Source organism: Thamnophis sirtalis, unplaced genomic scaffold (assembly GCF_051295495.1).
Source record: "Thamnophis sirtalis isolate CommonGarterSnake01/CBP01778 unplaced genomic scaffold, rThaSir2_p1.2 scaffold_12, whole genome shotgun sequence".
Lineage (NCBI taxonomy): Eukaryota > Metazoa > Chordata > Lepidosauria > Squamata > Natricidae > Thamnophis > Thamnophis sirtalis.
In genome coordinates this window covers 62,058,039-62,082,062 of record NW_028261392.1, presented here as the reverse complement: position 1 = coordinate 62,082,062, position 24,024 = coordinate 62,058,039, and the positions used below count along the sequence as shown (strand labels likewise).

At 39.7% G+C, this 24,024-nt stretch overlaps 2 protein-coding genes across 2 annotated transcripts; one reads left to right on the top strand and one right to left on the bottom strand.

Annotated features, from left to right (window-relative positions):
* Nucleotides 1-3,027: 3,027 nt before the first annotated feature.
* On the bottom strand, nucleotides 3,028-9,693 carry LOC106547272 (uncharacterized). The gene is made up of 3 exons (XM_087726529.1): nucleotides 9,403-9,693; nucleotides 7,399-7,704; nucleotides 3,028-3,363 (listed from the first exon to the last, which is right to left on the bottom strand). The coding sequence occupies exons 1-3, from the start codon at nucleotides 9,449-9,451 to the stop codon at nucleotides 3,068-3,070; spliced, it is 651 nt and encodes a 216-aa protein (XP_087582655.1). The 5' UTR covers nucleotides 9,452-9,693; the 3' UTR covers nucleotides 3,028-3,067.
* A 199-nt stretch (nucleotides 9,694-9,892) lies between these two features.
* On the top strand, nucleotides 9,893-21,050 carry LOC148043380 (uncharacterized). Its single transcript, XM_087726929.1, has 6 exons — nucleotides 9,893-10,067; nucleotides 11,001-11,324; nucleotides 14,919-15,227; nucleotides 16,137-16,262; nucleotides 19,793-19,839; nucleotides 20,847-21,050. Exons 1-6 carry the CDS (start codon nucleotides 10,016-10,018, stop codon nucleotides 20,919-20,921), a joined length of 933 nt encoding a protein of 310 aa, XP_087583055.1. The 5' UTR covers nucleotides 9,893-10,015; the 3' UTR covers nucleotides 20,922-21,050.
* Nucleotides 21,051-24,024: the final 2,974 nt, after the last annotated feature.

Here is a 24,024-nt window from a genome sequence, read left to right as displayed (position 1 = left end):
GTACTGGCAAAAATTAAGATTAGAAACGATGCAGCTAATTTTCTAGCACATAAAGCAAAATCACGGATATTTCACGGAAGGTAAGATCTTTTAGATGCCACTTTTTTCTTTATTTTTAAAATACGTTTTTTATTTATTTCTTTATTTAAAAATTCCAATAATGTAACATAAGCATAGCAAGTGGGGCATACAACACACACTGTACATGCCTCTCTACATATTGCTTTTGTATATGCTGTTTTGTTCTGTTTTTTAAAGAAAACTTGGGCAGTACCTACATTAAAATTAGAATAATACAAAGAAAGTTCCATGGCCCTACACAAGGATGACAACAAATTTGTGAAGTGTTTAACACTGTTATACCAGTGTGCGTGCATATGTATATGTGTATGTGTGTGGGTGTTTTACATTTTACTGATAAATAAATAAAGGGAGACTAGTATAGATCTATTTCAACTTATTTAGCTCTCATCAGTGAATCCCTTCTGGGATTCGAACTTGGGCTGCTTGCATATTAGGCAAGTTGCATTAACCTCTAAGCCACAAGTTATCCTCACTTTATCAGCTGAACCAGGGGGGAGATTAAATGTTTTTTCCTTCTGTCGGATCACCTGGTCTACCCAAATATGGGAGGGAGCCTACTGCTGGCCTTTTGCCTTTCAGCCCCAATCCAGGAACCTTCGCAGGCAATAGCTTTCACGACAAAATTATTTTGTGTTACTGCAGTTTGTCGTGAAAGCAATTGCTCCAGAGGTGGGTTCCTACCAGTTCGCACCTATTCGGTAGAACCGGTTCATTAAATCTACTGAACCGGTTACAAGAGGTTCCACCAGTGGATCCGGAAAACAGGCCACACCTACAGAAGAGGTTCCAAAAATTTTTGAAACCCACTACTGGTCCTTGGATATGATTATTCTACACTATCATGCTCCTATTTATAAAACTCAGGGCCTCTGTGAAAGGTAAGGATGACTACTGCGTTTGTGGTGCAATCAGAACATTGCGTGTGTTGAAGTTGTTTTAACGCAAACCAAAGATGCCTTTTAAAAAACAAGTTTGCATCCTATTCTTATGCAGGCCAGTGCTGTGTGAGAGGTAATTTAAGGTGGTTCTGACAAGTGTCATCGGCATCTTCATATCCGGTCACATGGGCAGCAAGCCACTCCCATCCGGTCACATGGGCAGCAAGCCATTCCCACAAAGGAGGCCACACCCACAGAGTAGATTCAAACAATTTTTGAAACCCACCACTGGACTTCTCCCTCCCATATTTGGGTAGACCAGGTGATCTGACAGAAGAAAAAACACTATGTGTGTGTGTTATGTTTGTGTGCGTGCACGGACGTGTATGTGTGTGTGTGTATGCATGTATGTTTGCATGTATATATATATATATAATATCCATTGGCAGCCCTACAGATTTGATTATCAAATAAAATAATAAATAAATAGAGCAGGTCATTTCCTGGAAACCTGGTTTGGCATAAAAGAAATCCTCTGGATCGAAAGGAAACTGTGATGGCGAACTGACTATGCCACCCTCTAGTTCTGAAGTATTCCTTTTATGTGTGTTTTGGCCTAAAGCATGAAGACTGTTGCAAACCAACATGGCATCTGCTGTTATCTAAGCCCAGCTGGATCACATTTTCAGCCTCTCTGGCTTTTGGCAGTCAGAGAATTTGCTTTTCTATTTCAGCATCAGCTGCATACCAAAATAGATCATTAGGACTTATCTGTATCTTACTTCTGGGAAATGCTTTCTGAGAACAAAGCCTAAGGCCCAGGAAAATAGGAAGAGGATACAAGAGATTCGAACCCTCACCACCCTCCAGGCCTTCCGCAAAGCCGTTAAAACCTGGCTGTTCCGACAGGCCTGGGGTTAAAGAGCTGATGCCCCCGTCTCGAATGGTATGACTGTTGTGTGTTTTTAAATTATGTATTGTTATGTTTCGTCTTTTATTTTTTGTCTGTACCCCCCTTCCCTGATTTGAATTGTGAGCCGCCCTGAGTCCCCTTCGGGGGAAAAGGGCAGCATATAAATATAATCAAATCAAATCAAAATACTCACATCCCAAGCCAGCTCAGACTCCCAACACCTGTTAAATGATCCAGCTGTCCTAAAGAATATGGCTGTCCCCATCTTCTCTTTTATCACAGAGGCTTCAGCTACATAATGTCCTAAGTTGTTATGGGAGAGATAAGTCTCCTATTTTTTTCTCCTAAATATCCGTTCAATTTATTTCTGTCCATGCAGAAGAAACAGCTTTGTTTGTTCATTTGTTTATGGAACTGTCCTCTTCCATGATCTAATTGAAAAGACTCTTATAGCCTCACTCTGCAGCTGGAAAGAGAGGAAGTAAAAGAGTTTGACTTTTTCTTGGACAGATTCTTATTGCACTCAAAAGGCTCCACCTTTAAGTCTTGGTGCTGAGATGTGCTCTAGATAAGTTTTCGTGTGCAAATCTGACCATGTTTTAAATTCAAATTTGGTTAGGTGTGGATCAGTGGTGGGTTTCAAAAATTGTTCGAACCTACTCTGTGGGTGTGGCCTCCTTTGTGGGAGTGGCTTGCTGCCCATGTGACCGGATGGGAGTGGCTTGCCGCCCATGTGACCGGATATGAAGATGCCGACGACACTTGTCAGAACCACCTTAAATTACCTCACACACAGCACTGGCATGCATAAGAATATGATGTAAACTTGTTTTTTTAAAAGGCATCTTTGGTTTGCATTAAAACAACTTCAACACACGCAATGTTCTGATTGCACCACAAATGCAGTAGTCATCCTTACCTTTCACAGTCTAGTACACTGCACATATATAAAGTGCTTAATTCCTAGTGACTATATGGATGCATCCATGCAATTTTCTTACCCTCCATATGGAAGTGGTTTTATCCACTTAGACCTAAATTCTTATCTCTTCTAGGTGTAGATCATGGGAAATGTGGCTCAACATAACTGGAGGACAGCTGGTTGGAGATGAATATACGTATTATAATTTCTGGATAAATCAATTGATTTTGCCATGCTTTACCTGTGATTCTTCCTGTTTGAGGACACATCCTATTGTGAAGACTGTAGCAAGGTCATGTTTCCTGGGTGTGAACAAGCATAAGAGATTCCTGGCTGCCAGTCCTCTGGAGAAATCAGTTTCAAGCTCCAAATACTGAAAGATCCTTCCCCATCTATCAGGTCAACATCCATCTTATCCTGATGTATTTTCCCATTAATATTCCAAATGACGGTATTTGAATTAGGGTTAGCATTGAAAAGGATGCAGAGCAGAGGAATATCATGCTTCAGTGGTCCATCCTGCAAGATGGATGGCACAAGGATGGAAAAATGTGGCTTCAAAGTTTCTACAAGAGATGAAAAATGATAAAGGTTATTAGCAGATTAATATCCCTTGAATTTCTTTCTTTCTTTGTTTGTTTAATTTGTGTTGTGGCCCAGTAGGAGCTGTTGGAGCTGCCACCAGACTCCGACAGCGAGGGGCCCTATGAGCCGGCCCTGGAGGATGTGGAGGACCCTGGACAGGGTTCCAACTCCGAGCAGGGCGCAGAGAGACTGGTTGGCGACCAGGTGGCGCCTCACTAGTGGGGAGGTGACAAGGGAGAGTGATCCAGAAACCAGCAGTGAGTTGTTCCTGGATGCACGCCATCGAAGAGCTACTCGGCGTCAAGAACAATTATGCAATTACAGGAGGTAATTGCGCTCAGCTGGTGGTCATGAGGCTCCTCTCCAGACTATAAAAAAGACTGCTTGTGACACGCCCCTTTTGCAGAAGTCAACGCATTGACTAAAGAGAATGTAACTAACTTGGCAGGCTGGATTGCTGCCAAGGTTTGTCTGAATTGCTGCCAAGGTTTGTCGGACTTGCTGCCAAAGTCCTTATCTGTTTGTTTGCTTGGCTTTCAGCCACCGAGATTCTAGTCTTGCTATTAAAGGACATTCTAATTAAGCTTGTCTCGGCTTTCGTTACTGGACGGAGGAGGGGGTCAGAACAAATTTGTATCCCAGCTTTATTATCATTACAAAAAAACTCGAGATGATCAACACATCCAACCACCTTCCTCCTCCTATTTTCCCCACAAAGGTGTAAGACAAGTTGCACTCATAAAAAGTGACCCGTCCCAAAGTCACCAACTGGCTTTTATGGCTAAATCAGGACTTGATGTCATAGTCTCCTGCTTTCTAACCTGTTTTCTAAATACTAGACTAAACTGGCTCTCTAAATTACCTATGTTCAGTTTGGTTAACAGCATTTCTAAATCCTATGACTCTTCCTTGTATTCCAAGGTGTTTTTGGAGGTTGAGAAAGTTATAAATCAATTAATATATGACTTCAGTTTGCACTATTGGATATATTTTTAGACTCTAGTGCAGATATTCACAGTAAATAATTAGTGGCATTGTATTCATAGATAAACATAAAAGAGATAAGAATATGATGTTGGAACCCAGGCTTATGCTAATCAGGGGAGTGGTGATATCACTGAATACAAGTAATTATAAGGAAATGTTAGTTGTTCATTGCAGTTGATGGTTTGGGGGTTTTGTGGTTTAAAAAAAAATGTGTGTGTTTTGATTTATATGAACTAGCTCCCTAAAGACTCTAATGCTGGGAAACATGAAAAAAAATAGCAATAGCAATAGCAGTTAGACTTATATACAGCTTCATAGGGCTTTCAGCCCTCTCTAAGCGGTTTACAGAGTCAGCATATTGCCCCCAACAACAATCCGGGTCCTCATTTTACCCACCTCGGAAGGATGGAAGGCTGAGTCAACCTTGAGCCGGTGAGATTTGAACAGCCAAACTGCAGAACTGCAGTCAGCTGAAGTAGCCTGCAGTGCTGCATTTAACCACTGTGCCACCTTGGCTCCACTAACAGCAAAGCGGATTGACTCAATTACAATGGCAGTGGTACACTTGAAAGACCAAAGTAGAGAAAATTCCCTGTGGAAAAGAATTTACCTATGTGGGCACTTGGAGTCATTACAACTCGATTGCACATATTCAATTTATATGTTTTAAACCTTTAAAAAAAGGTTTTAAAAATTAAAAAAACACACCAAATTCTTCTACAATAAATATGAACGTGTAGAAGTGAATCAGCAATTCAGATAGTAAATCATACCAGCATTTTAAAACTTAAAGCAGTTCGCTCTAGTAGTTAAGGCACCAGGATAGAAATAAGATAAGATAATCCATATTGTCAGTTTTTACTGTGGAACACACTGGCATGCATTAAAACTGAAATTCTGTTGCCTGCTCTCAAAAGAAAGTGTGTATCTACCCAAACACATACAACATGTAGGTATGTATATACATACATAAATATATCTACACCCATATATATATATGGAACAAAACTGTCATTGAATCTGGATGTTTGGCTACGGATACCACCTCCCAGACGGTAACCAGAAAAACAGGTTGCGAAGAGAATATCGGACAATTTTGCAGAGCCTGCTCAAACATTGTGTCAGGCCTACAGAGGTTCCTTTAAGAATCTTTGGCCTGCCACACTCTCATTAAGGGGGGCTGGAAATAGCAAGGGGCAGAATGTGTTGTTTTCAAAATAAAAAAATTCCTTTCTAGAAGCTCAAGGTCATCTTTTGTCTCTGCACCCTTTGCACCTGACTGGAAGCAGCTGGGTGGAGAGGCCAGCGTGGAAGAAGAAGATTGGACCATGTGATGGATTATGGGTGTGGGGACAAGATCATGAACTTTTAACTGGGTGGGATTCTGATGTCATTTCCAGTATTGGGATAATGTCAGCGTTCATAGCATAATGTCAAGATGTCTGACCTATTAAATTGGAACTTTAAGTATCGTTTTGGCTTGGACTCTGATTTAATTCTACATGATACTTGGAACGCTGACACATTGCTTATATGCTATGCCCTGGATAGAATGAAGTGAACTACCAATGATCTTTTCTACCATCCTCATCACTCTCTGCACAGCCTTCCTGTCCGAAATAGTAATGCTTCCAAACCAGACAGTAATACAATATGACAGGATGCTTTCAATCATCCCTCTATAGAAAGTGGTAAGGACTGTGGAAAGATGATGAACCTTTTGCATGCATCACAGAAAATGTTGGTGCTGCTGTGGTCACTTCACCAGTGCCTCACTGTTGAGTGACCAAGCTACCCTAGGTGGCCATGCTAATCAGGAGACCATGAGTTCAAGTCCTGCCCTGGGCATGAAAGTCAGGTGCTTGACTTTAGATCGGTCACACTCTCTCAGTCCATGATGCTAGTCAGTCAATTCCCGTTGCAACCAATGGATCAACCAAGTGTTCATCCAAAGGTGGGGGGGAGGGGACCCTACACTTGCAGGAAAATGTTAGCAATAGCAATAGCAATAGCAGTTAGATTTATATACCGCTTCATAGGGCTTTCAGCCCTCTCTAAACGGTTTACAGAGTCAGCATATCGCCCCCACAGTCTGGGTCCTCATTTCACCCACCTCGGAAGGATGGAAGGCTGAGTCAACCTTGAGCTGGTGAGATTTGAACCGCTGAACTGCAGATAACAGTCAGCTGAAGTGGCCTGCAGTACTGCACCCTAACCACTGCGCCACCTCGGCTTTAGGAGGAAAATATTTTTTTAAAAAACCTAAAACAAATTTTCACACATCTTCTACTCATAAAACCTTGTATGATCAACTAAAGAATTTGTTTTTAAATAGAACTATTTGAAACATATTCCTTCTACCAAAGAATTTGTGACCATTCTTTTAAATTTCCTTTGGGCTATATGGTTGAATTAAATTTGAATTAAATCTATTAATAATAATACATTATTATCATAAAAATTTGTAATAATAAATTATTTGGTTAGCTTACCACAGTCAAAAAATGATAGGTATGCGAGCAATCAGGTCAAAACAAACTTTTTGAGAGGTGATAACACAAGTAAAGCAAATTATGCCAGCCAAAACCAATCCATTTTATAGCCTATTGTGAACAATACACGCAAATAGAAAATCAAAAGGAGATATATTGGGCTATTCATGGTGAATAATTCCCACACATTGACAGGACATTACAACTGTTCAATATTTCCATATTTCATGCCCACACTTTACAATTTATGATGGTGGAAGTATCTAGATTTTTTTTTTTAAACTGAAATGTGCATGCATAATATGTCCACTTTCCACTGTGAACCATCTTCTTTCTAGTTCTTCCCCAAAATCAGCGTCATTACTGACACTTGATTACATCATTTATGTATTACGGTATATATCCTGCTTCTCCACCAAGACTATGCATGGTACATATAAAACTCTGCTCATTTTTCTTCACAAGAACTCTGTACAGCAGGATGGACTGAGAAAGCATAGCTGGCTCACTAAGTTATTGATCTGCTTGAATTCTCACCTGTGATTATCACTCTTGTCCTGTGCATGAGTAGTATGTTAGCTCCCTGATGTTCAACACAGGTATAAATACCAGAGACCTTCCTTTGTGCGTTGTTGATAATCAGGTTACAGAAGTGTGAGGTGCATGGTGACTCTCTATTCAACTTCTTGTCATCCTGATCAATCTTGCCCAGGTTTCTGTTTTGTCCTTCCTTGTACCACACGATCCGTGTGAAGGACGCAGTTGAAGTTTCACAGCTGATGTTTACCGTGTCTCCTAAAGGGACCTCAATCATTTTTACTTCATTACTCTGTGAATCAGCTGCTACAACAAGAAAACAAAGACACCTTTTATTGCAAAACGAAGCAGAGAGAGAATGCGAATGTGTCCCTTCTCTCCGTATATGCATTTTTCACTCATTGGCTCAATTCATTCATTCTTACAATACATGTTAAGATGGATTTCCTCTTCTACAGTAAACTCCAAAACCATCACCATGGCTGAATGGAGGAAGTAGCGTACTGGCACAATCTACACCATAAACTAATAGCATGATACACTAGAAGCCCCTCAATCAATCAATCAATCAATCAATCAACCAATCAATAAAAAATAACATATATAATAAAGAGAGAAGGAGAGTTGAAAGGAAGGAAGGAAGGAGGGAGGAAAGGAGGGAGATTAAGAGAAAAGGAAGGAGGAGAGAAAGAGGAAGGGAAGGAGGGAAGGTATGTGAGAAGGAGGGGGGGATCGAGGGAGGGGAAGGAGGGGGAAGGAAAGGAGGAAAGGAGAAAAGAAAGGAGGGAAGGCAGGGGAGAAGGAAGTAAGGGGGGAGGGAAGAAAAGGGTGTGGAAAAGAAGAAACGAGGGAAGAGAAGAGAGAGGGAAGGAATAAGATACCTAACCTTTGATGTTTATAATGATTTGATAGTATGGGAATATCTCGAAATGTAGTTGTATTGTTTTTTACAAGTTATGGATGTTGTATTTTCTTTTTACCAATAAAATCTTTTTTTAAAATTAAAAAAAAAATGCATGCTATGTAATACATTATAATTTCGAAAGTTCTTGAGTTGCATTTGTTTTATTCATGAAGGTGTTGTGCAAAGCCACGTCATCAGGATAGAAATAAAACACAGAAGCTGAACAACTCAAGTGTTAAAACTATTGGTGTAGAAAAAAATATGGATTTCTGTAGAATTTACTTAAAAACAGCTTGTGTGTCAGAAAACAGCTTTAAACATTCCCTGCAAAATACTCCTCCATTTGTTTTGCAAATTAGTGCTTTTGTGTTTCTAATGTTATTATAAAAACAATAACGCGTTAGCTATTAGCTGTGCTCTGCGGATGGGAAATATTGAAAGCTGACAGTTATGCTTTGCTTGCTTTTTTAATGATGTGCTATAAATAGCAATAGCAATAGCAGTTAATTGAATTGAATTGAATTTATTTCATTTATATGCCGCCCTTTTCCCCGAAGGGGACTCAGGGCGGCTCACAATCCAAGTCAAGGGAAGGGGTACAAATGAAAAAAATAAAAAGCCGAACAAAACAATACACAATTTAAAAAGCACACAACAACCATACCATTCGAGGGAGGGGGCAAAGGCTCTTTATAGCAATAGCAATAGCAGTTAGACTTATATACCGCTTCATAGGGCTTTCAGCCCTCTCTAAGCGGTTTACAGAGTCAGCATATCGCCCTCAACAACAATCCGGGTCCTCATTTCACCCACCTCGGAAGGACGGAAGGCTGAGTCAACCCTGAGCCGGTGAGATTTGAACAGCCGAACTGCAGAACTGCAGTCAGCTGAAGTAGCCTGCAGTGCTGCGTTTAACCACTGCGCCACCTCGGCTCTTTATTATTATTTATTATAAATGACCATTGAGCTAACATGTCTGAAGACACATTCTGACAATCATAGACACAATTTAATCGCCTCTCCCCCCTGATGTCGTGTGTGTGTATTTAAATATAAATAAAAAAGAATCTGAATAAGACAAAAGTTTCGAAAATACTTACCATGCAAGACAAGTAGGAGAATCCCAGCACAACGAGCAAACATCTTCATTTCCCAGCCTCTACAGTTAATTTTCAACAGTTGGATTTAAACTCAGCCCGTGCACAGCAACACTTTTAGAGTTCCTGTCACCACTTAGAGAAAGAGAAGGAAGATTAAGAGGGGCAGGGGAAATATTCTCAGCTGTGAAAACTTTAGCTCTGCCTTTGCTAGCTAACTTCTCCCCTTTTTAAAAGGAAAGCAGGCAGGGTTTTAGGAAGACAACGATGAAATCCAAGCCCCTCTCCGCACAGTCACACTAATATTCCTATTACTGAATAATATTATTCTGCCCAAATAATGCTATAATAGTACGTAAAATCATAAAATCAGCTCGTAAGGCAAAGAAACCAACAAGGAAGAACTGTGACCTCAATAAAAATACCCCTCAGTCCTGGTCTAAAGATGTGAAGAAAAAAGTCAGACAGGAGGGGGTGAAATGCAGGCAGCGGAATCCACATCACTAGGTTAACCAAAGAGTGAATCACATGCCACCAATGTTTTTTGTTTTTTTGATGGCTCACTATCAACACTGTTACCACCCATCTGGTACACAAATTACTAACCCTTCTTTGGATGCTCATTTTAGCAATGCAGTTCACCAAATGCCTTATCCTGTTCTCCATCGGTAAGTCCGATCTGTTCTATCAGAAACCTCTTAAACAAGCACTTTGGGATCTGATTCAGAGAAGAGATTTTCTTCATGTGGCAGGAAAAGGTGTGTGTGTGGGGGGTGAAACTGTGGTATCTTGTAGGCTGATAACAATTTAGCAGTTTTCATTCCACGAAAACAAATGCAATTAACTTGATAGTCTTTGAAGTGCCACAAAAGCTTTTGAAGTTCTCTAACTTGATTTCCTAAAGTAAGTAAGTAAGTAAGTAAGTAAGTAAGTAAGTAAGTAAGTAAGTAAGTAAATAAGTTAGTTAGTAAGTAAGTAAGTAAAATCCTTATTACGGTCAAAGACCAGTAATACACATTTCCTAAAGAGTTTTCTCCACAACTCTGATTATGTGTTGTTATGGTTTTATTCTAGTGAAGATGTGCGGGATATGGTGCCTACAGATTGAGGTGCTGTGATCGAATACAGTGAAGTAGCTTCCTAAGAAGGAAGGATCACATTCTAAGGAGGGAGTGAAACAAAAGGCAATAGCACCCAGTCCTGGTTAGAATACAGAGGAAGAGAGTTAGGATAGCCATTCTCTAGAATTTCCCAGCGCCTATCTGTTGGGGTGAGAACAGTAAATGTTTAGTCTGGCAAGATTCTGTCTACTGGATGTAGGCAAATAAAGGATGGTTTGTTCTATGTCATTCTTAGACTGGACCTGACAGAACTATAGTATCCTACCAAAGGAATAATGCTGCCTTTTAAATTACTTACTTTACCCCATTATAGTATATATTTCCTCTAGTGGGAAACAGGCCCTCACAACCTGTGGCCCAAGACCACCTGGAGAGATCTGTATGAGGTGAATGTGATCGTTGATTTCTCTGCCCCTGATCTGACATCAAGTTAAAATTAGAATCCCAATATTTATTTTTTTTCTTATTTTGTCTTCGCAGTATACAAAGCTCAAAATGATCAGTTCCTGTTTGTGGACGTTGGGGAAAATGCCACAATCGTGTGCAATTTTTCAAAGAACATCACCGACAACGTACCTAAGATGCGTTGGTATAAAAGAGAAGAGACTAAACTAAGGCTTTTAACCAATAATTGTGGGTTTAGTGGCAGCAAGTCGAAATTTAACTGCAAGGCTGAAGGTCAGACGCTGACACTAGAAATTTCGAACGCAAAAATGGAGGACGCTGGCTTATATCTGTGTGCAGACACATCCCAAAATGTCTATTCCTTAAACTTTGCCGGTGCATTTTCTTTGATTGTGGGAGGTAAGTTGTTATTGCCAGCTATTCAGACATGTCTGATCCTTGGCCGTTCTATGGATCAGCATCTTCATGCCCCCCTGTCTTGCACTGCCTCCTTTAGATCTGCCATGGTCATCCCAGTGTCAACTTATATATTGTCCAGCCAGCAGATACTAGGGTGGCTCCTTCTCCTTTTATTGCTTTTTCTAAAGTTATTTTTTATTTTATTTTTGCTATATATAGAAAGAGCAACAGTTTCAACGTCGATATAAACAGTGTGTTGTCTGGTTACAATTAGTTTGAGCAATAATCATCATCATCATAGCAATAATATTCATTAGTAGTAGTCATAGAACAACAGTATTGTCTCATCATAATATTAATGCTTATTAATTATTGATACTAATTAATATTAATAAAATATATATCGTAATGCCATCATAGTAAAGTTGATCCTTTTCTTATAATTTTAAACCTTCTAACTTCTGTTTCTATTAGTTAACCATTGAAAAAACGAATCCCGTATTTCAAAATATTCCGTGTTTTTCTTCTCTTTAATTAAATGTTAATCTATCCATTTCTGCACATTCTAGTGTTTTTTTAATTATCTTCTCTTCTGTAGGGATCTCCACACTTTTCCAATGTTGTGCAAATGCAATTCTAGCCACAGTTAACACAGTATTAGATACATAGTCCCTTATTATATTTTTCTGGTATGAAACCCAACAGAAATATAGAAAGAGCAACAGTTTCAATGTCGATATAAACAGTGTGTTGTCTGGTTACAATTAGTTTGAGCAATAATCATCATCATCATAGCTATAATATTCATAAGTAGTAGTCATAGAACAACAGTATTTTCTCATCATAATATTAATGCTTATTAATTATTGATACTAATTAATATTAATAAAATATATACCGTAATGCCATCATAGTAAAGTTGATCCTTCTCTTATAATTTTAAACATTCTAACTTCTGTTTCTATTAGTTAACCATTGATAAAACGAATCCCATATTTCAAAATATTCTGTGTTTTCCTTCTCTTTAATTAAATGTTAATCTATCCATTTCTGCACATTCTAGTTTTTTTTTAAAATTATCTTCTCTTCTGTAGGGATCTCCGCACTTTTCCAATGTTGTGCAAATGCAATTCTAGCCACAGTTAACACGTGTAGTATTATTTGTTTGTTTGTTTGTTTGTTTGTTTGTTTATTTATTTATTTATTTATTTTTTTTATTTTATTTTATTTATTTATTTTATTTATTTATAAAATTTATATGCCACCCAATCCTGAAGGACTCCGGGCGTCTTACAAAAAAAGAGAAAAAAAATAGATACATAGTCCCTTATTATATTTTTCTGGTGTGATACCCAACAGAAATATTTCTGGTTTTCAATCTATATGTTCCTTTATCATTTTTTCTATCGAATTATGTATCTTTTCCCAATATTTTTTTGCCTTTGGGCATGTCCACCACATATGGTAGTATGAACCCAGAATCTGATTAAACTTCCAACATTTAGCAGACATATCTTTAAACATCTTGCTGGTGGGAAGAAGGGCCACAAAATGTAAAACATTTTGTATATATTTTCTTTATATGCAGTAGACCTTGTTAATTTATAATTTCTATCCGACAGCTTTTGGCATTTCTCCAATTCTATAGAATAACCAAAGTTTCTAGCTCGCACTATCATTGTTTCCTTTACTTGCTCTTCTTCCATTCTAATATTCAGTAGATAGTTGTAAATTTTTTAAAATTAGTTTCTCATCAGTTCCTGTTAGGATCCGGTCCAATTCTCTTGGTTCTTTATAAAAAATCATATGTTTTAGCATCTTTTTCACATCTTAAATTGTATTTGTATATGCGGCCACCATGCTAAATCTATCCCTTAATAATTTTTGCCCATACTAAAAACAGAGCATTTCTAATATAGTGTCCTTGGAAATATTTGTGTATTTTATTTTACCCATACCATAGAAAGGCGTGCCATCCCAGTTGCAAATCATGTCCTTCCAAAGTTAATAATTGTCTATTTTTTGAAGTTATCCATTTTTTTAGCCTGGTAGTGCAGATGCCTCGTAATATAACTCCAGTCTGCCAACCCAAAGCCTCCTCTATTATTAGAGTCTTGGAACAAGACTTATTCTTGCTTTTTTACCTTGCCAGATACATTTTGTTAGTACTCTAATTCCTCGAAGCATTTCTTTTCCAGCTTTATTGGAATTGTTTGGAAGAGGTACCTTGGCAGATAAATTTTGATAGTACTCTCCTTTTATTGCTGATCACTCTCAGCGTAACCGACATTTTGAGTGAGTCACCTCTCATGACCAAATTATGATGGTCTCTGTTTGTTGATCTTGGCTTCAAGTGATATTTTTGGCGAGGTTCAGTCTGGGACTTCTTTGTTTGTTATTTTTGCAGTCCATAATAGTCACCTCCAACCAGGGGTGGGTTCCTGCCAGTTCTAACCTCTTCTATAGAAGAGGTTCCACAAATCTACAGTGCCGTTTAGAACCGGTTCCATCTCCCTCCCTCCCTCCCGCCCGTCCGTACATCATCAAGATGAAGAGCGAGAGGAGGAATTCTGGGAGTTGAAGTTCACAAGTCTTAAAGCTGTCAAGTTTGAACACCCCTGGGGTTTTTTTCTAAAGGGTTAGGAGTGCAAGGGTCTTGTAACTTGACAGCTTTAAGACTTGCACACTTCAATGCCAGAGTTCCTGAGCCAACATGACTGGAGGAGGAATTCTGGGAGTTGAAGTCCACAAGTCTTAAAGCTGTCAAGTTTGAACACCCCTGGAGTTTTTTTTTCTAAAGGGTTAGGGGTGCAAGGGTCTTGTAACTTGACAGCTTTAAGACTTGCGTGCTTCAAATGCCAGAGTTTCTGAGCCAACATTTTGGTTGCTAAGCAAGAGCGTTGTTAAGTGAGTTTCACCACGTTTTACAAGTTGGCCACGCCCACCCAGTCACATGGCTGGCAAGCCACTCCCACCCACTCACATGGCCGGCAAGCCACTCCCACCCACTCAGATACCTGGCAAGCCACTCCCACAAAGCAGGCCACGCCTACAGAAGAGGTTCTAAAAATTTTTGAAACCCACCACTGCTTCCAACACCACAGTTCAAAGGCATCCAACCTTCTCCTACCTGCCTTTTTTAGAGTCCAGGTTTTGCAGTCATTAAATAGCATAAGTAGGAGATAAATAATGGATTTGAAATGGAAATACAGATTAACCTAGTAGGGCTAAGACTCTGCTTAGCAAATCCACTGAAAGCAGTTGTCCACTTTAACAATTAATTACAAAGGGTCATCTATTTATTATAAGAGCCGAGGTGGCACAGTGGTTAGAGTGCAGTACCGCAGGCCACTTCAGCTGACTGCTATCTGCAGTTCGGCAGTTCAAATCTCACCGGCTCAAGGTTGACTCAGCCTTCCATCCTTCCGAGGTGGGTAAAATGAGGACACAGACTGTGGGGGCGATATGCTGACTCTGTAAACCGCTTAGAGAGGGCTGAAAGCCCTATGAAGCGGTATAGAAGTCTAACTGCTATTGCTATTACTATTGAGTTGTTGCCCCTTTCTGTTCCTCCTTCTCCCCCCTCCTCCTCAGACAGTTATACCTCAAGCAGCTGGATGATGATTTTACAGCCTTCTGCGCAAGACCAGGCAATACAGAGTGGCAGCCTGTTGGCTTGTGTGGTTCACGGAGCTTCCAACTGGATCCAGATATCCTGGGATGCCTCTCATGTTCTCCAAGGTGGACAGACTCTTTTAATGAAAAACCATAGTGGTTCCTTAACATTTGTCAGCATCCTTTACATCCCTAAAAACGTTTCCATCAGTGGGGAGGAATTTATCTGCAAAGCCAGATTCAATTCATCTGGTATGTCCATGAATCTGAGCACCACGCTGTATGCAGGTAAATTATTTTCTATTAAATAATTAAGTGTTCTGACCCCCTCCTCCGTCCAGTAACGAATGCCGAGACAAGCTTAACTGGAATGTACTTTAATAGCAAGACACCGAAACCTCGGTGGCTGAAAGCCAAGCAGAACAAACAGATAAGGACTTTGGCAGCAACTCAGACAAACTCAGGCAGCAATAAACACAGATAAGGCTTGGCAACAATCCAGCCTGCCACGCTCCCAGTAATGTCCTCCGACATTCAATCCTGTGTTGACTTCTGCAAAGAGGGCCGTGTGCACAAGTAGTTTTTTATAGTCTGGAGAGGAGCCTAATGACTACCAGCTGAGTACAATCACCTCCTGTAATTGTGTAATTGTTCCTGACGCCTAGTACCTCTTCGATGGCGTGCATCCAGGAACAACTCACTACTGGCGTCTGGCTCACGCTCCCTTGTCTCCTCCCCACTGGTCCAAGGCTCAGATGCCTCCTGGTGGCCAACCAGCCTCTCTGCACCCTGTTCGGAGTCGGAACCCTGTCCAGGGTCCTCCACATCCTCCAGAGCTGATTCATAGGGCCCCTCACTGTCGGAGTCTGGTGGCAGCTCCAACGGTTCCTCCTGGGCCACAACACTTAAGTATTTCAGTGAGTCAGCTTTCTAAAGATGTGAACACTATATATCGTCTGGAATACTCCTTGATCGCCAATCTGACCATTAAAAAGGTCACAAGACAAATCAGAACTTTGTAAAACAATTTATTTGCGTGCGCAATGTTGAAGTAGTTGAAAGTAATCAGCAGAGAAGGATCCCCTTTCCATTCCATTTCTCCAAATTTGTAAAAAGAGGAGCAAGATAGAATTGATTTGAGTTTACTAAGCAGCCGCGACTAAACCGATTTCCTTTCTCTCTCCCTACTTCCCACAGAGACAAGGACTTTCCATACAAATGACCGTCAACGTTATGCAATTCCTTTGTCTGTCGTAGGAATACTGGCATTTCTGCTGCTAATTGTGATCTGGCTTTGGATTCGAGGCTGTCCTTCTAGGCTTGGTAACATCAGGAAAATATATCCTATTTCATTGTGACATTTTGGATTGCAAAATAGGAATATTCATATGCTAAGGCTTAATACGACAGCTAAGGTGGCTAGAGTATAAGTTAATCCTTCTGGAATCCAGTTTTAGCTATGGGAATAAAATAAAAGTCAAGATGATACCTAGCACCACTCACAGGCCTCCTCCTCTTTATGTGCTCTGTGCAACCACCATTGAGCCTTTCTGGATGCAGTATTTCCTTGCTCTTCGATTGATTGAAATAATGATTAAGATCGGCCCTCCAGGGATCTTCAGAACAATGTGCAAAGAAAGCAAATTTAGCAAGGTCATAAAATCACAATAGAATTAAAAAGATGCAAGGAAAGACTGACATTTTTTGTATGACATTCAGCTTATGTCTCTAAGAATCAGGGACGTGCAGTCACTAGAGCAGTGTTTTTCAACCTTGGCCACATGAAGATGTCTGGACTTCAACTCCCAGAATTCCCCAGCCAGCATTCGCTGGCTGGGGAATTCTGGGAGTTGAAGTCCAGACATCTTCATGTGGCCAAGGTTGAAAAACACTGCACTAGAGGCAAGGGAGGCGGAGCCTCACCAGTCTCCTCAGGAAAAAGAAAGAAATTTAAATATATTTTTTAAAATAATTAAAGCCAAGATAGTCGCTACCAGATTCCAGCTCACAGTGGCTTGGTGTCTGCTTAGTGTTAACCAAAGCAGGAGGCGAGAGAACTCGGGGCCTCCTTTCCAGGAGGAATTTTTCGCCTTCTAAAAGTTAAGAAAGAGTTAAAAGGCAAAGAAGTTCATATGGAAAAGAGGCACTAATTCTCCCGCCTCCTGATCTGGAAGCAGCCAATCATGTCTTCTTGAGCACGCTTACGTTCGGCGGGCTATTTCGGAGGGCGTGCTTCAGAGGAGAGATGAGTGGGGGAGAAGGAGGAGGCTGGCTCTTTGCTGCAGACCTGGGCGCTTGGCGGCTCCCGCGATGCAAATTGCCCTGCCGCCCGCCCGCCCGCCCGCCCGCCGCCTCGGCCTGCTTCTCCAGGCTCCGCCGCTGGAAGTCCTTCGCAAAAGGATGCCCAGCTGAGCCTCACCAGGTATAAACTTCACCGCACGTCACTGCTAAGAACTAACTTCCAGTCGGGCAGAAAAAGCACCCAGCCTATCTTCTAGCTTCTTAGGGTTGAAGGTCAGGCAATAGAGCTTCTGATGTAATAAAGATTCGATGGCCTCTCCATTGGCAAGAAGGCATTGCTTTTCCCGTAATCTTTCATAGGCCAAAGTGGCCTTGGAACCTTGGAAATTCTTTGGCAAAATCTAGTAAGATAATTATGTGTGATATATGATCTTAGTAGGAGATTCAGAACAATATATTTTTATAGTACTTTTTTTAAATGGGCAGAGACGAAGACATTTTGAGAGACGACACGGAGTTCCAAGAAGAACTAAATAGGTTGCCTCTCCACAGTAGGGACAGAATCAAGCAGGGTGTGTGGACAATCGGCAAGATATCTAAATGACCTGATCTCCCCAAAACAAAGAATAGCTTTCTTCAGAGCCAAGGTGGCGCAGTGGTTAAATGCAGCACTGCAGGCTACTTCAGCTGACTGCAGTTCTGCAGTTCGGCTGTTCAAATCTCACCGGCTCAAGGTTGACTAAGCCTTCCATCCTTCCGAGGTGGGTAAAATGAGGATCCGGATTGTTGTTGGGGGCAATATGCTGACTCTGTAAACCGCTTAGAGAGGGCTGAAAGCCCTATGAAGTGGTATATAAGTCTAATTGCTATTGCTATTTAACATTCTTCCTTCAGCACTCCTCCAGGGCAGGTATAAGAGAACACCTATAGCAGAAGGGGTTTGTATAGGTGGCAAAGGAGAAGTGGAAGATAATTCACATGTTCTATTACACTGCGAGCTCTACAGAGCTTGTAGGTCTGCACATATTCTGCCCTTATTAGAGAGATTGCCAGGGAGGGCAGACCATTTTTATCTAGGTTTTCTCCTCCAGGACACTAACCCGGTTACCACGTATGCAGTGGCGAAGTTCTGTGCTGCTGCAATGTCCATAAGAAAAAAAATTGGCTACAGAAGTATAGTTGTCATCTGGTACCAATTATCTGGACTCTAACAATCTTTGGACCATTATGTTATTATCCACTTTTAATGTCAATACTTTTTAATTATATTTTAATGTTAGTATTTTTTTAATATAGTGTAAAAACTAATGTGTATTGCGGGTCTTTGACCGTAATAAAGATTTTACTTACTGAGAGAGGGGGGAGGGAAAGGGAGGGAGAGGAGAGAGAGACAGAGACAGAGAGAGAAGCAGCAGCAGTGGGAGGTAATCTTAATTCTTTCATGGTATCTGTCATCTGTCTCTGTCGCAGTTCAATCCCAAGATTTACAATTATGATTTTGTTTATTGATTTGCTTTGATATATGTATGTATATATATATATATATATATATATATATATATATATATATATATATATATATATATATATATATCTATCTATCTATCTATCTATCTATCTATCTATCTATCTATCTATCTATCTATCTATCTATCTATATATCTATATATATATATATATATTAGATTTTTACAACCCCTGGTAAGCCCCAATTATGGGAGGAAGCTAACTGCTTCCATCATCTGTCAATCGGCTCATCCCAAGAGTCCATCACGACAGAAACCCAATATTTTTACTGTTGCCTTTGTTATATTTGTGGTTTTTTTTTTATTATTTGTGCTGATAAATAAATAAAGGGAGACTAGTATAGATCTATTTCAAGCTATTTAGCTCTCATCAGCTAGCCATACCCTTACTGGGATTTGAACCTGGGCTACATTACATACTAGGCAGAGATCTTAGCCATTAGGCCACAGGCTCTTATCCGTTATCAGCGAAGCCAGGGTGAAAGGTATCTATTAGATTTTTGGCTAAGACCTCTGGCTAAGATCTCTGCCTAGTATGTAATATAGCCCAGGTTCAAATCCCAGTAAGGGTATGGCTAGCTGATGAGAGCTAAATAGCTTGAAATAGATCTATACTAGTCTCCCTTTATTTATCAGCACAAATATATATATAGTGTCACAACCCCTGGTAAGCCCCAATTATGGGAGGAAGCTAACTGCTTCCATCATCTGTCAATTGGCTCGTCACAAGAGTCCATCACGACAGAAACCCAATATTTTTACTGTTGCCTTTGTTATATTTGTGTTTTTTTTATTTGTGCTGATAAATAAATAAAGGGAGACTAGTATAGATCTATTTCAAGCTATTTAGCTCTCATCAGCTAGCCATACCCTTACTGGGATTTGAACCTGGGCTATATGGCATACTAGGCACACTAGGCAGAGATCTTAGCCATTCAAATATCTCTGAACATAAACACAAGAACCTTCAAGAGCCCAGGGCATCAAGAGAAAAGTCCAGCTAAATTGTAAAATAAAAGAGAAAAAAGCAAAGAAAATGACATTTCTGTCTTTTTTAAAAAAAATGTTTTTCTTTTTGCCCATAAGGTTTCCAGCCCATGGACTCAGTGCCACCAGCTTTAGAGACACCACAGGTATATTTGCTTGCTACTTTCCCCATTTTGGACAATATTTCAAGTTTTGCTATTGCTTTTCCTAATGGTTATTGGTAATCCCGTAGATGTAGTCATATGTCTGATGTCTTCTAATGCAGGGCAGATTCAGAAAAGGAGTATCCTTCTTTGGGTGGGTCAAGAAGATTTAAGAAATATCTAATAAATAAGTCAATAATTCTGCAGACTGGGTTCCTTATTTTTGGCTGTGAGAAAGAAAGAAAAATGCAGTCTTCTTGTAAGATGGCACCCCAATTCATATATTCCTTTATATGTCTTATATACATATAACAGCATAGTTAATACACCTGTGTTCTGACCCCCCTCGTCCCACAACAATACACACTCTGAGCCAAAGATACGCTACGGCATTTAATTCACAGATAGACAGGTCCTTGGCAGCAAACCGGCACAGACAAGCTTGGGCAGCAATCCAGCACAGATAAGCTGTGGCAGCAATCCAGCCTGCCAAGCTCACCATAATGTTCTCCGACATTAGTTCCTGCGTTGACTTCTGCAAGAGAGGTGTGTGCACAAGTAGTCCTTTTATAGTCTGGAGAGGAGCCTAATGACCACCAGTTGAGTGCAATTACCTCCTGTAATTGCGCAACTGTTCCTTATGCCTATTAGCTCTTCGGTGCTGGGCATCCAGGAACAACTCACTGCTGGTGTCCGGCTCACTCTCTCTTGTCTCCTCCCCACTGGTCCAAGGCTCAGGCACCTCCTGGTGGCCAACCAGCCTCTCTGCGCCCTGCTCGGAGTCAGAATCCTGTCCAGGGTCCTCCACATCCTCCAGAGCCAACTCATAGGGCCCCTCGCTGTCGGAGTGTGGTGGCAGCTCCAACGGCTCCTGCTGGGCCACAACACACCTGTATGCTTAGAATTAAGCCCACTGTCTATAGTTTGGCTACATCAATATTTTCTTGTTATGACTCTGAATTATTACTATTATTTTATTTCATTTTCTAATAATCATTTAATTATTACAGGAGGACATCTCCTACGCTGATCTGATGTTTCATTCAAATAATCAGGAGTGGGAGAAGACAAGACAAACATCTTAATAAACAGATATAAAGATCTGAGCAACTAGGAAAGACTGATATGCAGAAACCAGGATGAAATTTATAACTCATCTTTAGAAGCCGGGATTAGAAACTCAGATCTGGGGTTTTGACAGAATGTGGCCCTAAGATTTGATCTTTTCCCTTTTCCAATGTAAATAATTATCTATTTTACACAACTGTCAATAAGGGAAATAAGTATTAATATATATATATATATATTTGTAATAAAGCGATTTTTCACATGAGCTACTGGTTATACTATAGCCTTTATTGTCAGTGTACATCATGTATACGACAAAATGGGTTTTAGCCTCACTGGGGGAACCCATGACAAAAAAATACAAACAACATAAATAGTATAAAGAATAATCCCTATGCAAGTTAGGAAAAAAGAAAGAAAGAAAGAAGGAAAGAAAGAAAGAAAGAAAGATAGAAAGAAAGAAAGAAAGACTACTCATACATTTCTGTGTGTGTGTGGAATGATTGTGGTTGTGTTTAAGAGACTTACAGCCAAGGCTAGAAACTATTTTTAAACCTATTTGTTTGGCTAGCTATACTTTGATGTCTTCTGCCTGATAGTAGAAGTGCAAAGAGACACTGACCAGGGTGTGAATCCTCTCTGAGTATCTTCCTTACTCTGCTAAAGTAGCGAGATCTGGCGATGTCATCCAGCGGTGTCAGAGGGCAACCAATGGTTTCTTGTGCCAAATTGATCACTCTCTGTAGGGCCTTCCTGTCCACAGCTGTTGAACCAGCATACCAGAGATGGGTTCCTACCACTTCGCACCTATTCGGTAGAACCGGTTCGTCAAATCTACTGAACCAGTTAGAAGAGGTTCCACCAGTGGACCCGGAAAGCAGGCCACACCTACAGAAGAGGTTCCAAAAATTTTTGAAACCCACCACTGGTCCTTGGATATGATTATTCTACACTATCATGCTCATATTTATAAAACTCAGTGCCTCTGTGAAAGGTAAGGATGACTACTGCGTTTGTGGGGCAATCAGAACATTGCGTGTGTTGAAGTTGTTTTAACGCAAACCAAAGATGCCCTTTAGAAAACAAATTTACATCATATTCTTATGCATGCTAGTGCTGTGTGCGAGGTAGTTTAAGGTGGTTCTGACAAGTGTCATCAGCATCTTCATATCCGGTCACATGTGCGGCAAGCCCCTCCCATCCGGTCACATGGGCGGCAAGCCACTCTCACAAAGGAGGCCACACCCACAGAGTAGGTTCGAACAATTTTTGAAACCCACCACTGCAGCATACCATACTATAATGCAATATGTGAGGACACTTTCTATGATGGACCGATAGAAAGAGGTCATCAGCTGTTTTTCCACCTGATTTCTCACCTTTTTTGGCAAATTGGGAAGAGTTTTGTGAATTACCTGATGACAGGGACTTAAGAAATGGATATCTTGCACTCTTTTTTTGATTTTGAAGTGACTTAATAAAGGTACAGTACCACATTGATATGTATTTTTCAATTCAATAGCTACATCATTTTGAGATTTTTTAAAAAAAAGAAAAGATCATTCCACATGCAATGAGGGCCGTAACCATTTATTCGTTGACTTTGCTGTGAACTGAGTCCCAATATTCCTGGGTAGAAAAATTCCTTATCTATTTTATCTGTACTTGTAAAACTTTCTTTTCATAATTACCATAATCATTATGAACCAGGTGTTTGGAAACCATTGCACAACAGGGTCACATATTATATTAGTCCTGGTCAAATCACATGATTATGGGATCCCAGTCCAGAGTAATTGAGGAAAGTTTATTTTATTTTGTTTTATTATCTTATCTTCATTTGTATGCTGCCCGCCTCACTTTGAGGCAACTTCACTATGTATGTTATGTTTCCCCCAGTTCTCTTACACTACCTTATCCATTCTGAAATTGGGGATGGACTAACCCCCTCATACCCAATCTAAAAATAATCCCAATTCTTTTTTTGGAATTCCATGTTCCTAGGAAATGCTTAAATGTTTCAAGAATGAATTGCCAAACACTCTTTGCACGGAGGTTGAAAGTTCCACGATACTCAGTCTGGAGTGTGGTGCATAGTTTGTACTGTACAATACAATACAATACAATACAAATACAATACAATACAAATACAATACAAATACAAATACAAATACAAATACAAATACAAATACAAATACAAATACAAATACAAATACAAATACAAATACAAAATACAATATAATAATACAGTAATACAGTAATACAGTAATATAGTAATACAATACTACAATAGAATAGAATAGAATAAAATACAATACAATACAATACAAATACAATACAATACAAATACAAATACAATACAATACAATAGAATACAATACAAAATACAATACAATAACACAGTAACACAGTAATACAGTAATACAATACTACAATATAATACAATACAATACAAATACAATACAATACAAATACAAATACAAATACAAATACAAATACAAATACAAATACAAATACAAATACAATACAAATACAATGCAATACAAAATACAATACAATAATACAGTAATACAGTAATACAGTAATACAGTAATACAGTAATACAGTAATACAGTAATACAGTAATACAGTAATACAGTAATACAGTAATACAGTAATACAGTAATACAGTAATACAGTAATACAGTAATACAGTAATACAGTAATACAGTAATACAGTAATACAGTAATACAGTAATACAGTAATACAGTAATACAGTAATACAGTAATACAGTAATACAGTAATACAGTAATACAATACAATACAATACCAAAGTTGGAAGGGACCTTGGAGGTCTTCTAGTCCAACCCCCTGCCTAGGCAGGAAACCCTATACCGCTTCAGACAAATGGCTCTCCAACATCTTCTTAAAGACTTCCAGCATTCACAACTTCTGGAGGCAACTTCTGTTCCACTGATTCATTGTTCTGACTGTCAGGAAATTTCTCTTCAGTTCTAAGTTGCTTCTCTCAATTAGTTTCCACCCATTGCTTCTTATTCTACCCTCAGGTGCCTTGGAGAATAGTTTGACTCCCTCCCAAGAATAGTTGCTCCTGGCTGCCCCAGGCAATGCAGAATAA